The sequence below is a fragment of the Silurus meridionalis genome, chromosome 18, assembly GCF_014805685.1.
Source record: "Silurus meridionalis isolate SWU-2019-XX chromosome 18, ASM1480568v1, whole genome shotgun sequence".
Classification (NCBI taxonomy): domain Eukaryota; kingdom Metazoa; phylum Chordata; class Actinopteri; order Siluriformes; family Siluridae; genus Silurus; species Silurus meridionalis.
In genome coordinates, this window is record NC_060901.1 from 10628513 (window position 1) to 10646136 (window position 17624).

The 17624-nt window shown below is 34.1% G+C and overlaps 1 protein-coding gene across 3 annotated transcripts in view; it reads left to right on the top strand.

Moving 5' to 3' along the window:
• The window catches only part of ano2b (anoctamin 2b), a 41391-nt gene extending 24175 nt beyond the window's left edge, over positions 1-17216 (top strand). For all 3 annotated transcript variants that reach the window (XM_046874228.1, XM_046874230.1, XM_046874231.1), the window contains 6 exons: positions 3829-3977; positions 9040-9192; positions 9316-9368; positions 11040-11209; positions 13548-13653; positions 15141-17216. In XM_046874228.1, coding sequence (XP_046730184.1) covers positions 3829-3977; positions 9040-9192; positions 9316-9368; positions 11040-11209; positions 13548-13653; positions 15141-15509 — 1000 coding nt within the window. In that variant the 3' untranslated portion in view covers positions 15510-17216. The remainder of the gene's footprint in view (positions 1-3828; positions 3978-9039; positions 9193-9315; positions 9369-11039; positions 11210-13547; positions 13654-15140) is intronic.
• The last annotated feature ends 408 nt before the right edge of the window (positions 17217-17624 follow it).

The window sequence follows — 17624 nt, forward strand, 5'->3', positions numbered from 1 at the left end:
TAGATTTGTTTTTTATATCATACCTATAATTTAATTTTCTAAAATAAAATATTTCATATTTTTATATTTTATTAATTGATTATTGTTTTATCTTTATAGTCAAGCTGACATTATCTTCATATAACAAAATGTCTATATGCCTGAATATTTCTCCTATAAAAGTTTCAAAATACTTGGATGGAAAGAATGATAAACTAGGACACAAGCTCCCCAGAGCAACAAATGGTCCTGTAGTCATGTATTCCCATTTACTGAAAATTCCTGTTTAGCCTATTTCCCCCCTCATCGTCCTTCAAAAGTGCACATACCTACATCTCCTCATCCATACAATAGGGCTTGTAGCACATTAGAAACAAAAAAAAAAAATGTATATACTGTATATATATATATATATATATATATATATATATATATATATATATATATATATATATACAGTATATACATTTTTATATATATATATATATATATATATATATATATATATATATATATATATATATATATATATATATATAGTGGTGTGTTTTACAATTTTGTAGGTCTCTACCATTGTAGACTATCTACTTTCCACACTTTCCACCTATTATAATTAATGTGACATGCCAGGCCACAGCTCTTGTTCTTTGTTGAGTTTACGGTAAATGCTAGTGTCTCTTGGGTTTTGTTTTCCCATGGCTCAGTTCACATTTGTTTTGGCGTGTGGCTGCAAAACGGCTGTTTATGGTTACTGGCTCACTTCATGCACCTACAACAGTGGAGACATCAATCATTCATTGGCACTGACACTGCAACACGTCTTTTGTTTGTGTGTTTATCTGTCTGTGTGTGAAAAGAGATAGTTACCACAGTATGTTCGAACATGTATAAACACAGCATCAACCCAACTATAGGCTGTGAACTTATACATGACAGGTTATGAGCAGTTGTTTTGTTCTTAATGTGTCTTTGAAGTTTTTAGTTGACCAGATAGCAAATATGCAACCTTTAAAAAGTCCCAAGAAGTCACTAGAGCTAAAGAGAAAAAAGGTTTTTTGCTGATGTCTGTAATTTAAGAAAAAATAAATATGAATGAAATATTTTATTTATTATTTGATTATTTTTAAGCATGTGTTAGTATCAGCCTACAAAGATCACATCTGGATTTTCTTGTGATTTGTGCCAAAACAAAAACGTACTTGCCAAAGCAAAACATAATAAATTTAGTTTGTCAAAAGGCCTGCAATGCTCCTGTGCCTTTAGATCATCATCAAAACAGGGAAGGGCACTTAAAATAAATACTTTAAGTATTGTTTATTCAGCTCGAAGGACTTGATCTCAGGGTAAAAGGTATTTTATAATATAATTCATCAAAGCATTTTAAGACACTGCTTCACTGGTTTCTAGTTTAGTTTGTAACTTTCTGCACTTGTTATTCAAGCTCTTCCAAACTTCTACTAATGTCATTTGTTCAAGAATGCAAATGACATGAGTGAAGTCCTTGGAAAGGCCTGCGAGAGGAAAATGAGGATGACTTTAAACTGATTCTCCTGTTCTGCTCTATAAATACCCAACTTCGTTACTGGAGAAAGGACAGGGCTGAAGTGCCTGGTACCTACGCACTGTGATGGAGGCCAGAGGGGACAGGAGGACTCAATATCCCACAATTCCCTTTACACACCTGACCTACATTGTAGTTCTGATCCCCCTAAAGTTTGCTTTACACTTTGTCCTACTATATTATATCATACAAACTGTAAAGTAGTGTGTATTTTAATATTAGGACCATTGTCCATTACAAAGCATTTTGATGCATTCAAGGTGTGTGTGTGTGTGTGTGTGTGTGTGTGTGTGTGTGTGTGCTTGCGTGTATGTGTATGTGTGTGTGTGTGTGTGTGTGTATGTGTGCTTTTCTGTCCTAAATGAAGCTTGACAGCTGGTAAATGGGAGCTTTAGCACGGCAGGAGAAAAGCACTTCTGATACAGAGGCATTAAAAAGTAATGTTCTGGAAAAGGGCTGTATTTTGAGCATATAAATAATGCATCAGCTCCATTTAGTGGATTTTATTGGAGACATTAATAGGCAGAGATATGGACCACATGGCCCATTTCATCGTCTATATTTGGCTTTCAGAGGCAGCATGAGACACAAACTCTTTCTCTCTCTTCTTTATTACTGTACCCTTTCTCTCTCTCCATGACAACTTGCCAAATATTAGGGATGTCTTTCAACACACAGAACAAGGTTAGTGCTGGTCTGAAAGGTCCAGAAAAAAAGTGAAGGGCATATTAACACCAAAGTTACTATAACTGCAAATGGAACTTTAGACATTAGACAGATTTAAAGCTGGAAAACATTTTTGTTTTGCATATTAGCAATTTCTTTTATCAACTGGTAATGAAAGTTACTTCTTGTTCAAACATTTTTACAATGATTTTTCAGTGTCTATTGGAATGAAGGATAGGGGTTGAAGTTAACAAAACAGAATTATATTATTATTTATAACAATTTAAATATGTCTAATTAAATACTGGTCCAGGCCACACCCACTTCAGTTCAATAAAAAGTTAAAATACAAATTTATTTTAAACGCCAGGACCTAACAAGTTAAAATGAACTTGTAGGTTTAATTTTCTAAATTAATTATGCTGTTTGTATCTTTTTTCTAAATAAACCTGGTTCCATTTGCAGTTATAGTAACTTTGGTGTTAATATGCCCCTTAATTTTTAAATTAAATGTGACTAAATAAGGTAGGGAGTTTTCTTTTGAACATGTTTTTCCAAAATTAAGGAACTTCATTGAAAGTTTTTTTAATTTATTCAATTATATATATATATATATATATATATATATATATATATATATATATATATATATATATATATATATATATATATATATACCCTTTATGGGATTGGTATTTAGATAGTACAACATGTTGTGTATGTAGTGTTAAGTAATATGTTATACTCTCATTTATTAGAAAAAAATCTGATATAGCACCTTTTAGTGATTTCTTTAAAAACTACTGTACTGTAAGTTTGTTAGCTGATCATGATTATCTGGAATTTTGAGACAGGAAAATTAGCAACAGTCAAGAGTCATGAGAAAGTTCTTGGCATTAAGTCAGCTGGCCTTTTCACCTTTTTTTTTTTTTTTAATACAGCCCTATCTGGAAAATTTCCCTTAGTAATTCTTGGATTAATAGCAAATTTTTGGGAGTCTCTCAAACCCCCTTTAAGTAAAAATTTGTCTGTGTATGCATGGGAACTTTTATTTGAGTAGAATGACAGCATGCCATTGCATGCTGAGATTAAAGGCATGCTTCCTGGAACATTATTGGGTTGAAATCGGCCCCATTTACTCAGGTTGTTTAACTTTTACAACAGAGTAAAGTTTATGAGTAAAAAGTGAGGAGCTGTGTAAGCATGCAGGACACCACATGTCTGTGTCATTCAGATGGAACCACCTGAGGCAACACTTTCATTATGGCCTAAAAGTTGGTATATACTGTATGTTTCTTTTATAAAAGGTAATATGTTGACAGTTAGTTTGCTCTAAGATGATGCTATTGTGTCAGTCTCTTTAGTGTCAGTATTAGACTAATAATACACAACCTTCATTCATTCAGTTTAGATCAAACTAAAGCATACTGTGTATTTTGCCATGCATCAAATAAGAGATCAAAAATGTTTTGTGCCCTATTCATTGCATATTTCGTTTTTCAATTTTAAATACACAAATAAACAATATAAAAGCATGTTAACTCCATATAGTGTATTAAGATACTACATTCATAGATTATTAAACAATACATGCTTTTTGTTCTTTCTGTTGATCTCTGCAGGAAGCTAAAGAAGCTGTTCCGCTCCCTAAAGGAAAAGAAGCGAGCTCCTGAAGTGCATGTGGAAGAGACAGGCCGTAATCTACGTCAGTGGCACCTGGACTATGACCTAGAGCCGTTCGAAGGCCTTACACCCGAATACATGGAGATGAGTGAGTGACCGTTCAGCAACATCAAAGTGTCAGGTCTTATAGGAATGCACATGTTTATCACATCAAGCCTCTTTGATGTCCTGGGTTGTCATTTAATGATGGTCCTCTCTGGCTGTAGCTTTTGAGCCACTGGGGTTTGTTTGCATGCTAGAATAATGCATGCAAGTTCTGCATTTGTCTTTTGGACTGTTAACAAACAGTGTTTCCATTAGTGAGTGTGTTGTGTATAAATTCCTGACTGAATCATTAGTAATGCCATTGGTCATGAACATGTGTGTGCTCAGCAATAAGCAAATGTTGTACTATCAATGACATAATAGTTGCGGTAGTTTTTTTTTTTAACTAGGTGAAATAACTGTAGATAATTAGTTTAAAAGTTGATATATATATTGTACATACTGATATACTGTATTTTAGTTTCTTACTGCAGTTTACATTGTTGACTTCTGCTTAACGCTATCGAATAAGGTATATATTGTGAATTCTTTTTTACTTTTGTACCACAGTTTAAAACGCCGTTTGCATTTGCACAATTCAGTGCACGTTCACATGATTGCTTTTGTAATTTTTTAAATGGCCAAAAATATTTTTTTAATTCAGTTGTACTGTATACTGACTTGACTAGGGCATGTTGATTGCTAAAAATGCAGTTCAGTTGACACTTTGTTGGACAGTTAATGTTAACCAGCCAAAAAGAGACTTTTTAAACATGCCCTCTAGAGCAAACAGTGATTGTCAATCAAGTTAAAGCTGGAAATGCTATTTCCCACAAAGGTTATGTTCCATGTGCATGTGTGGGTGACAGAAAAGCAGTTATGCAGTCTTGCATTCCGTCACAAATTATAGGCTGTAATTTTTCCGCACAATAGATTGTTGGTCATGCAAAATCACTAAACTGTATCAAGCACCTAATCAGCACTCTAAACAGATTCTCACAAATTCGAGTTGCTTATGTAAGCAAATACATAGACAAGGCTGACAGTCAAAATTCATAATGTAGACTATGACTAGCTTTAGTCAATCTAGACAAGACTCTTTCTTTGGACAAACTTTGGATCTTCGCAGCTCATGTTATGGTAGCGCTAAATTACATTCTGAATTTAAGGATCAATGGATTAATATGGACTAATATGGAATCTGGATGTAATTATTATAAGTAATAATAATGCACATAGCTTATACAATAAATAATGCTAGCACACATTATTTTACATATCCATGCTTGTCTTTGACAAATGGCTGAAACTAATGCTTACTGAATTTATGCTAGACACTTTCTTTTTATTACATTTTTATGTTTTTCCCCTGTGACTCACCAGATCCTGATCATTATCGGAGTAGGTAAAACTGTAACAAGTTAGGCAGATGTGTTCTGGTTTCGAAGTAGGTGGCTGTAAAAACATAATGAATGCCAGATGATTGCTATAGCAAAACACATTTCATGTTTAAGTCTATGGTAGATTGATCTGTGGTATGGGAATGGCTGATTTAATATTCAAGCAGGTGTGATCTGAAGTCACATATCTAGCAGACCAAAAAGGCCAGCCTGATTAATGTGGGACTGCATTGGATGCTATGCTGTGCTAAGTGTTTAAAATATTTATGTTAAGTCTTTCTGTGGTTTATATTATATGAGAATAGACTAGTCTTTTTTAAAATACCCTGCTCCTGCCTATTTTAGACCCATTTACTATTTTCTGGCTGAGAGTATGTCAATTTATTAAAAAAGTAATATAAAGAATATACAGATTATTTGTTTGATATGATTATCAGTCATTATTTGTTCAATTTTATTCTAAAAAATGGGTACAAAATAGATATCAAAGCAATACACCGCCTAGAGTATCTCTAACTTAGTGATTTACCAGGTAAATGCAACAAGTTGCAGCCTGTGCCTTATATATATATATATATATATATATATATATATATATATATATATATATATATATATATATATATATATATATATATATAAAACTATAACTAGTCTATTCTCAAATAAATCACAGGCACCTTTGAATATGGATAAAAAAAAATTAGCCTGAAATGAAAATTAAAATGTATAGAAAAACATTGTGTATGTTTGTACACTAATTAAATATCTTTTTACATCTGTAAATATGTAATGTTAGCTGGTATGGTTGTATGTTTCAAATAATGATCATCAATTAATAGGTTACAGTTCCTCAGAACAAAACGCCTCAAAACAAATACAAAATAGTTACTCTTCATATACAGTATACTAAATATACACACTTACCAGACTACTTAGATACACCCTCTAAGAGTCCCAGCTGTTTCTCATTGCATCTCTGGTTAATTATTTTCCATTAAAGACTTTTATAGAATTATCCTGCAACGCGTGGCTAATACTAACAAAAACTGATTTTACCTTTTAACCTTTACCTATCTCCATCAAAATATATAAATAAAAATACAATGCAGTTTATGAGGTTTTACCCAGGAAAAATGTTTCTTAATAAACTAGGTTTTGTTGCCATAAATTCAATCCACGTGGTCTTGGACTTTAGATTGGAAGGTCATGAGTTTAAATCCCAGCACTGTCAATCTGCCACTGCTGTTCTATTGAGCAAGGCCTTTAAACCACAAATGCTCAGTTGTATAAATGCAATAATTGTAAATCTGCAAGATTCGATAAATGTTAAATGTGTTAGAACTATAGTTGTCAGAATTACATGTGTTCACAGGATAGACCAATCCTGCATTAATTCTAAAACAGTATGTTCAGTGTGTTAGAACAGCATAATTTTTTGTTGTTGGACCAGGCCTATTTTAATACATGGCATTTTCTGCATTGGTCTTTTTACTCAAATTATGTTATTATTGTGTATCCCAAAATCTGTATATTTACTTGCTACTGGATAATACATAATATTTAGATGAGGAGTTCTTGCTAAATGATTCATAAAGTATCAGCTGGAACTTTGGTGCTTAAAGGTAGCTGTTGACTCCTCTATTAGTAAGCTAACACCGCACTTTTTTGGCAGTGGGTTATCTGGACCAGGTTACCGGAATGCTCTGTAACAATTTGTAATCTGCCTGAGCTATGTAAATGAGCCTGTTGTCAATTAAGCACAGGACATGAGGTTACAGGTTTTCAGAATCATAAGCATAGTGTCCATGAGGTGCTTCTAGGACACTACACCTTCTCACCACTTTCCAGATTCCTGGGGTTAAATATTAGACTGTAGAAAACATCCCCAAATACTAAGGAATGAAGTAAAACGTAACTAAATGGATCAAGCTTGATTTTAAATGTGTTATGGCTGAAAACATTGCTCACTGGGCATTGACTATATCGAATCAGTGAATCATCATGTCTTCTGATGGCCTCTGGCATGTGTTTGCATGTTCATTGCCTCGTTAATTAACTCAACTTGAAGCTGTGAGTGGGTTTCCTTAAGGCTAAAGCTAGAATTTTGACCCTGAATCATGTCATCTTGTAGATTTGGATAGTGTTTTGCTGTACCCATGAGCATGCCTTCTGGTGTTAGAATGAAAAGACAGACATTCCATACACTGATGAGATGCTTATCTGCTGTAAAAAGGCCCACAGTGTAAAAATGCAATATTAGAACAATCAGCACAGATTTCACCATGCATCGTCTGATTTACAAGATTTTACAGTATTTACCACTAACCCTGTTAGGGGTACAACAGTGGTTATCTTTAAAGCTTCCCTGCAGCAGTTGTACAGTAAACTTCTAATGGCAGTTCTTTAACAAGTTTTATTACATTGGCAGCTCTTTCACAGGTTTTATCACATTTTTATTAATGGCATTTGGCAGACACCCTTGTCCAGAGCAATTTACAATAATCTCATTTATACAACTGAGCAGTTAAATATTTAGTGCCTTACTCAAGGCAGAGTGGTGGTGCAGGGATTTGAACTCATAACCTTTTGATCAGATGTTCAATGTCTTAAACACTCACTTTCTGCTACTATTAATTTCTTTGTTCAAATGATGATGTGTGTTAGAAGACGGTGTTAGAAGTCAATCCCAGAATAGCTTGGCATGTATTTCCACTTGGTTTGTGGTCGTATTAGTTTTCTGTATTAAAACCGAAGTTCGAGTGGCTTAATTTCAGATTTTGTCCAAACATGAGATTTGTTTGTACTTACATGCAATATTTTTTACTATGAATTTACTGCTATGATGTTACATATCTTAAAATTAAGAAGTTGGACCTCATACAGTCCTTTTGTAATGAGACTGTACAAAAAATTGTTGCTTTCCAAAAGTGTATATCATTACAATTGAAATTAGAGGCATGATATGGAATCACATAGTTTCACTAGTCACATAGTGAGTATTCAGAAAGCTTGTAAGATTATATATACATTGCATTATTTTATTTAGATTAAGATCAATTATTTTAATGCAGAAATCACTATAAGACCTCTTTCTCACAAGAGCATTATTTAGATCAAGGTACAACAAATTTAAAGGTCAAATTCTTCACATGGTTTCGAGCTTTTACGCAAGGTAATGTACAGGCATTCCTGTTAATACTTTCATTAGCACTGATCATTCCTGCATTGTTGACATGATGACTGACTAATGCTTGATTATCAGCCTGTAAGTTCCCAGTTTTTTATTTCTTAACACTTCATGCATTTTTTTTTACTGTTTTCTAAACCAATTCCCAAAACATATGAACACGTGTTGGATCATGAGCTAGCATAATTAGAACAAGAGAGAAATTTCTAAGGCTGTGTGTTTGTCAGAGCCAATTTAATAAAGCCACTGGAGTAAATTTTGTAATGTCCCTGAGGTTTCCCACTTGAAGATATTTAGGCCAGGAAAAAAAAAATCTGTTCTTCAGTAACATACAACAGAGTTCATGGTTTTTAATCATTTTGGTGCCTAAAGCCTTCAAACTAATAACCAGTATGGTACGCACAATCTAACACTGAATGAAAGCCAGGGCCTGTTTAATAGTCTTCAGCATGCTATTTAGTGCACAAGAAGTGTGTGATGATAATGAACTCAAAACCATCTCCATAGTTGTGTATTTTTTCCTTTCCTGTTTGCAGTAATCCAGTTTGGATTTGTCTCCCTCTTTGTGGCCTCTTTTCCCCTGGCTCCTCTTTTTGCTCTCTTGAACAACATCATCGAGATCCGACTGGATGCTAAGAAGTTTGTCACTGAGCTGCGCAGACCAGATGCCGTGAGAGCACAAGATATTGGTACTACACTACAGTACATCTTTATATAATGATTTACATCTAGAAAACCAGATGATATGTACTGAGGTTTATGCACATTTGTGACAGCTTATGAAATTTGTCTGTGTTTGCTTCTTGTTTTAGGAATCTGGTACAATATTCTAAATGGACTGGGCAAGTTTTCAGTTCTCATCAATGTAAGTGGGTCTATATTTCTCAGTTGCAATTTGCTTGTATGGGCTACTTTAGACTTGATATACATTATTAATGCGGTTCTTCCTATTGTAAAGGAGATAACAGAAATGGTAACTCATAAGTCACTGCAAAGAAAGATATTTAATTTTTTTTAGATTTATAAATGATGGAGTTGAAGAAAATCTTTACCTTCTGTCATTCATTTCTGGTGCAGTATATCCTATAAATATGTTATAGAGCTCTATTATAGGATATTCTAACTCCAGTTTGAGATAGGTCTGGGATTTAAGCCACCCTAATATGGACCAGAGATCTCTAATGCAGACATATTTTGGAATGCTTTGATGTGTTCTCTATTACATAGGTTAAATAAATATGAAAATATGTTTTCAAAATGTTATGTCTTCTTGATTTTTACAGTGATATATATTTTATCATGTTTGGTTTGGTTAGCTTATAGTGTTATGGCTATTTGAATATGGTTTTACACACAATGTTCCCACATTGAATGTATTATATGGAATGTATTAACTTTGGATACAGATCATAACCGATGTATACAGCTGAAAAGCATTTACATATCCGTACATGTTTTTATTAAAATGAGAAAAAAACAGATGGACTAAAAACTGACTTGCATCTCCTGAAGAGTTTTGAGAATCTTTATGAGCTGACACAGAAGTTTATCTGTGTCCAGATCTTTTTGACAGTTGCCAAATATAAAATCACATTATCTGCTTCATTATGTACAATAGTCTAAACTCTTTCATTTTTCTAATGCAAAAAAGCTTTTCAAAAGTAATGTGAATAGATAGATAGATAGATAGATAGATAGATAGATAGATAGATAGATAGATAGATAGATAGATAGATAGATAGATCTACCAGTAGTGCAAAAAGTAGCAATTCTGCAAATAGTGCAGATAAATATGTAGCATATGTACAGCATGTAATATATATATATAAATATATATATATATATATATATATATATATATATATATATATATATATATATATATATATATATGTATTTATTTATTTATATTTATTCACTGTACATATTTTTACAATATATATGTAAAACATAATATGTACAGTGAATAAATATAAAGGCTATAGCAGTGCAGAGATGTGTGGACATTGTTGAGAAGTACAGGTAAATGGTTCTAAGTCTATGGCATTGAAAAAAACAAGGAACAAGAAGTAAAAGGTTATAAGGTTATGGCATTAAAACATGTGCAAGCTGAATGTACAGTATGTGTAGAGAATGAGGAGTATATGAAAATACAGTATGTAATATGTACATTATATGTATAATTGTACAGAAGTTATATACAGTTTTTATAAAGTGATCTAACGGTGTAGTGTAGAGTTCAGTAGTGTGATGGTGGATGGGAAAAAAGCTGTCCCTGAACATGCTGGTTGTTCCTGAACTTACTGGAATAATTATTTTAATAATTTTATATTGCGAAATAGTGCAGAACAACAAATAAAACATAAATAAAACCTTAAATTGGTTTTTTATGAATTTTTTTTGCAGTTTTCTAACAAAATTTCTAGGCTTCTATGAGGATTTATAAGGCTGCTTTAAAGACTTTAAACAGTTATTTTGAATCTGTATCTCTATTTTCTAATAAAACTGCCTTAAACATGTTCCCTTTATTTTTCAGGCTTTTGTCATCTCCTTTACATCCGACTTCATTCCACGATTGGTATATCAATACTTGTACAGTCCGAGTGGCACCATGGATGGCTTCATCGACCACACACTGTCCTACTTCAATGTCAGTGATTTTCAGCCAGGCACAGCACCTGCTGCATCCACTTACACAGTGTGCCGGTGAGCCCCGTCATTGCTGTTTGAAAATTATTTAACACTTTAAGTAAGTTTCTTAATGTCAGATGGATGTACATTGACAACTATCATTATCACAGTACTTTAAAGCTGAGAAATAATAAAGTGAGTCGTGACATGTCTGTAACACATTCAAAATGATGGTGAATGGTTTAAAGATCATGCAATAGTTTCATCATAATTTCTATGAAGTATGTGTCCAGCAGCATTACACTATTCAACAACTTGCCATATCAAAGAGGTTTTCTGTGCAGTTCAAATTTCTGCATTAACCGAACTCCTGCCACATTGACTCTCCATACTGTACTATATTCTCCATACTATAAGTACTTTAGTCAGCTCAGTGAACCATGCTTCTCTAGCTCCTTGCTTCATTCAGACATGGATTGGTATAATAAAGTAGGAAAGGAAAAGCTGAGTTCACATTCTGCTTTTAGCATGAGACATTTTGTGTGTTAATGGGTTAGATGTTCTAGTGGCATTTCAGATGCTTTAAGTGTTTAACTGCAAATCTAAACATTATCAGCATGCATCTTCAGGCCACCAGGATCTTTTGCTAGCTCCTGATACCACTGGAATAAACTTGTGCAAGATCATTTTTGATACACTTTTCTACAAACAGAATTGTACTAACTAATATAACAGAGCCTCTACTTGTATATTCTTTTATTCAATACTTTGAGTGACATTATAATTGTAATAATTTACATTTTCTAAAGTCACCACTCTTTCTGTTTCTGTAACTGGTCTGGCAAGAAGGGATTACCTTAAGAACTGTTCACACGGGACTAAAATTACATGGTGATAACATAGCATGTTACAATTTCAGATAAATCCTTTAATTCTTAAACTGTTGTGATGAAAAGAAAGCTTTTCCCATTACCCTGGTTATAAGGAAAGATTTCTTTTTTTTTTTTAAACCAGTACAATTACTGACTGTGTGCATAATTTTTCTTGTTGGACAGGAGTCAGCTCAGCAGTTACATTGGGGTGTTCATCCCAGAGGGGTTAAAATTCCAACAACCTGCTTCACCTAATACTTATGCCAGATCAACACCCACTAATTTGTCAATGTAATGACTACACTGCTAGTCCAATAGACTTTCATTGGTACTAATGTAATCATCATTGTCCATTCAGTTATTTATTGTATTGCTTGTTACCCACAACATCAATGTTCTAGTTTCCAGTTATAACAATGTTGTATATCATTTTTAGCTCTCATATATGTGTGACGGTCCAAATAAATAAACGTAGGTATAAAGGAGTAAGGGTAACAAATTGAAAAAAAGAAGTGCATAAAGGTTAAATACTATACAGACATTACAGAAAGATTCCTGCATTTTGCTGTAGGTCTCTTGGCAGCCACTCTGAAATCTTGTACTTTCTGCAATTTTGGAAGGATGTCACATTATTTCTTGGAAGTATCACTGTGGTGCCCTGTTTTTATCCACTTGGTTATAGCTTTCATAGTTGATTTTTTTCTGTACCCCATTTCTGGCTTATACCTTTAATCAATAAGGTCTTGTAAATGCATTGTAAACTCTTTGCAGAACATTGGGATTAATTAGAACCACTTTAATATGACAGATAATGACTTTTAATTAATGTAATTAATTCATTTGCACACTCATGCAATGCAAAGTTATTGCATTATTTTCCCCCTAAAATATTGAATATGTTTTTGATTTAAGTGTTGGTTGCTATGTTACACTAAACAATTTTCATATGCACTGTATACACTTTTACGTGTCAAATTGAAAATGTTTAATGTAGGTATATGGATAAAGCAGTCAGGAAAATTTAGGAAATATAATAGGTTATACCCAAATAAAATTTAATACTATACAAATGGACACCGTAATAATACTTTATAAGGAATGAATTCACGGTGCTGACAATATCTGTACAAAAGGATCTTACACTAACATTCTGACTAAAAAGGAATCTGATGACTTTAGCTGATAAAATGTAAACACTTTGTCCCATATCTATTTCATTATGGGTAGTGAAAATCTGGATGCCTTTGAAATGTTTTTCTACCCTCTTCACTCAGAAAAACAAACAGTGCAGCAACTCTAAAGGCAGGAATAGTGCGAAGAGAAAACACACGATTTTATTACCTCCTTGGTTGTTTAAAGTCTATTAAAAATCCTGAACCAATTCATTAAATCTTCTTGTGTTAAACCATGCAGCTTGTCAAAAATATCTGTGGTGCATGTTCTTTTATGGCCCTGCAGCAAGGCATCTCTTGGAAAAAAGACAGTTGTATGAAATAACTCTTCCTGTAAGCACACATGTTCAACTCTGATCTTATCTGCAGGTATAAGGATTACAGGGAGCCACCCTGGTCTTCACAGCCTTACCAGTTCTCCAAACAGTACTGGTCAATCCTAGCAGCCCGACTGGGATTTGTAATCTTATTCCAGGTATGCTTTTTACATTTCTGGCAACTATTCACCCTAGCCTCTGTAAATCAGCTTCTCTAAGTCAGAGTAATTAGTATTAGTATTAGTATTCTCTGACTATATATAAAAAAGTAGGGATAAGTTGGCCATTCTCTTTTAAATATGCTGTGACTGACATTACAACATCTCAGATAGCAGTGAAATGAGCTATGAGCTGCTATATGGTGCTTGCACATAAAATGTTACATCTTTAAATCAACCAGGTGTTTATGATAAAAACCCCACTTTAACCATTTAATGTTCAAAAGTTTAAAAAAATAAAATTTTCTTTGCACACCCTTAAAAAGGGGAATTGGAATAAACTCAGGTCTGTGAAAACTGCATTCATACAGTTCCATCCTTGTTTTGGATTATTATTATTATTATTATTATTATTATTATTATTATTATTATTAAATTATTATGGAATAAATATGTTAAAAAACATATACACAAGGTATATACTTTTTTTTTTTTACCTTGTTTTATTTGTTTTTATGACACTCTTAACCAACCTGGATGTAAAATACTCAATCAGCCATGCATAATCCTGCTCAATCAAACATTCTGTCTTAGCTCCAAGAAGTTAATATTTTTCACTATATGATTTCCAAAAGCAACGAGAGTGAGAGTAAATAGCAGTCTGACACATGCCATATTCTTACAACAATATGGCATGCACATTGCAGAACAGCTCAGTTACATCCTGCCTCTCATCATATTTTTTAAAGGGCTCCATATTGGAAAATTCTTCCTAAGAAAAGACCACAAATGAAAATCACTGTTACTTCCATGTTAGAATTGTTAGATGAAATTGTTGTGCTCTTCAGGGTATTATATTTGGAATTGTGAAACTTTTACTACACGTTGTGAAATATAGGAAATTATTAAATGTAATTTTCTCTTTTTTTTTCTGTGTGCTCAGAAACAATAAAAATACATTTTTGGTAATATTTTTCTAATATTAAAAGGAATTAGTTTTTAGGCCCTTAACACAAAATGGTTGTATGATTGCTAAATGTCTGCACTTGATACATCTTTAGCAGAGCAAATATTGAAAAATACATAGTACTCATTTATAAATATGGCTTATTTCATGGAATTGAAATTAATTAATGCATTGATATTGGAACATGCAGCTGATTTAAGGTTAGATTATGTTACGTAGTACACTTTTAATTAGCTCAGGAAGCAGTAACAGAATACATTTTCACAGTAACCTTTCAACCATGTATGTTAGTAATCACTGGATGTAATGGATAACATTGGCAAGGGCAAGCAATTGTAACATAATGCCGTGATGTCTTGTCAGGGTAAAGATACTCATATAGTGATACTCTTAAGAGATACTTTGTCTGCATTCTAAAGCAATCTACCGATTGTTTCCTGCCCCATCCTGTTATGGCCACCTTCACCCTTCTTTCTTATTCATTTTCCTGTGTCTTGATTTGTATCCTTGTGTGTTGCAGAACCTGGTAATGTTCTTAGGCCTCCTGGTGGCCTGGGTGATCCCGGATGTCCCCAAGAACATCAGTGAGCAGATTAAGAGGGAAAAGACCCTGCTTGTAGATGTCTTCATGAAGGAGGAGAAGGAGAAGCTTCAGCTAATCCATAACCTTTTCTCTAAAGAATCAGGCCATTTGGTGCTGCAGGAGCCCAGGAAGCAAGTGCTGACAGTTTCTGAGCCCCAGGCTCCCTTGCCCAACCTCACACAAGCTGATGATACCAACTCTGCTTCTCGTCCCCGTACCCGTGCACGTGCTGCAAGCTTTAGCCAATTTACCCGCCAGACCTCTGTGTCACCCAATCATGAGGGAGGCACACAGACAGCAGTGTGAAATAAGCAATTAAGAGTCAGCAAGAGGGGTTAGCCGGCCATGAGATCTTCAGAGTGCCCATAATTAAAATGGAGGACTGGCAGAGGACGAAGGGTAGAGCTAAGCTTTCCACTGAGTTCTTGAGGTGAATTAGAACCCTCCATACTGTGGTTCTCACTGAAGCGAATGCAAGAGATCTATATCTATATCTGTACTGTATGTCTGAGCATATGTCCACAGGCGGCGTGTTTTGGCTGCTTTTAAAGCTGTGATGTATCCACGCAGTCCGCAGAGGCAATCGCATCCTAAGCTAAGGCTTCATAGGACCGCTTGCCATAGGACATCATCCCATGCACAATGCAACTGGTTGAGAGCACAGACACCGGAATGAAAGACCAGGAATCTCATCCGTGGGGCCTCTCGCACATATTTCCCCCATCTGTTCTTAAGCTAAGAGGAACACGTGTTTTGACAGGATTCAAAAATTAATGTTCACATCTGGTCCATGTTCACTGAACAATTTGTGACACTACACAAACCCAAACTGCTTTGCGAACTTTTTGAAATGTAGCGTATCACAGCAAATAATTATTCTCTTTCATTTTCTCAGGTAACACCTTCACTGTAGGCTTTATTTATTTATCTGAATAATGTTACAGCTCTTTGTTTATTAGAGACTATGAAACGTTTTTCAATAAGGGATAAGAAACATGAACTACAATATTGCACAAATTGTATTGTACAAAAAAAAAAAAACAATACATAAAAGTTGATGGGTGTCAAATTTGTTACAGATCTCTTTCTTTAAAGATGGAAGTCAAAGTGAATGTTTAGTTTTCTCATAAGTAAACTGGATGATAAGGCTGTCTGTGTTACCAGGTAAGGTTTTGTTTGTGCTTAGGGTCAATTAATAAGCTGTTTCACTCTTACAACTCAATATTTATGATTATTGTTGTTTTATTTTAATGAACTCCTGTTGTATGTATTAACAGCAATGTCACACTTGGAAAAGGCCAGCAGTGATGATTATGCACTGAGAAGTCAGATACATGAGCCAAGACAATGTTAACCATATGTAAAGCATATCTGGGAACATGGAATTAAACTCCCATTCAGTTTAGACATTTTCAAATGTCTGCTAAGTTCTTACAGAGCATGTGCAGACTACTTTCAATCCAAAATCAAGGTCTGTAGCTTTTAGCATTTTTTCCATGTTCATGACTATGTGCAGCTTTCTGCTTTTTGGTCAAACCCATTATTCTCGCTAAGATTGGATATCATCAGCCATGTACTGATTAGTACAGAGTCAGAGGCTGGGAAAGGAAGGCCAACATCTGGCTGTCACACTCTCTTTTCCTCGAATGACAAATCAGGCTTCTATCTTGGCAGTGCACTGTGTTTTGTTACTTTATTGGCATGGGCAGTGCCAGCCTGACGTTTGTCTTGAGTGCAGATTTTAAGCAGCAGGTGCCAATAGAAAGAGATCATTTTCAATTTCATAAATTATTTGTGAAATTATGCAAGCTTTATTTTCATATGACATCATGCAATAATGTGGTTTGTTTTATTCATTGAATGGTTTACATAGCTTTAAAAAAAGTGTATAAGAGTGCCATCTTGCAACTGTTACATCGTTTTAAAGTTTAACAAACCCAGGCTGGCTAATTCTGTGCATAAAAAATGATTTGTGTATTATTTGGTATCTATGAAGGCATGAAATGAAATCCAATTTGTAAGTAATTATTGCATTGAATTAATTGAAAGTGTACTTAATTGGAAAAGGGCATTGTGGGTAGCCAGGGACATGAAATAGATTTGCATCATGCCTGTGGCATTAAGCACATCGTCTTGCTACAAGCGCTGGGCTTTGCAGTATATTTTGTTGATGACGCATAGAATCTTTCTTTACATTTAAGTCATTATATGATAATGTAATAGGGTAAAAGGAAAGGCTTCACCCTGTAATTATCTTTTCTCTCTACTAACGGCAGTCTAGGCTGAATAATTTAATAAAGCTCCAGTCAGTGTGTCATTTGGCTGGCTAATAACTTACACGTCATGACAGGTGTTGTCTGGGTGTAGGTGTACTGCACAGCTATGCAGAAACATGATAGAATAATGAATGAAATGTTTCAT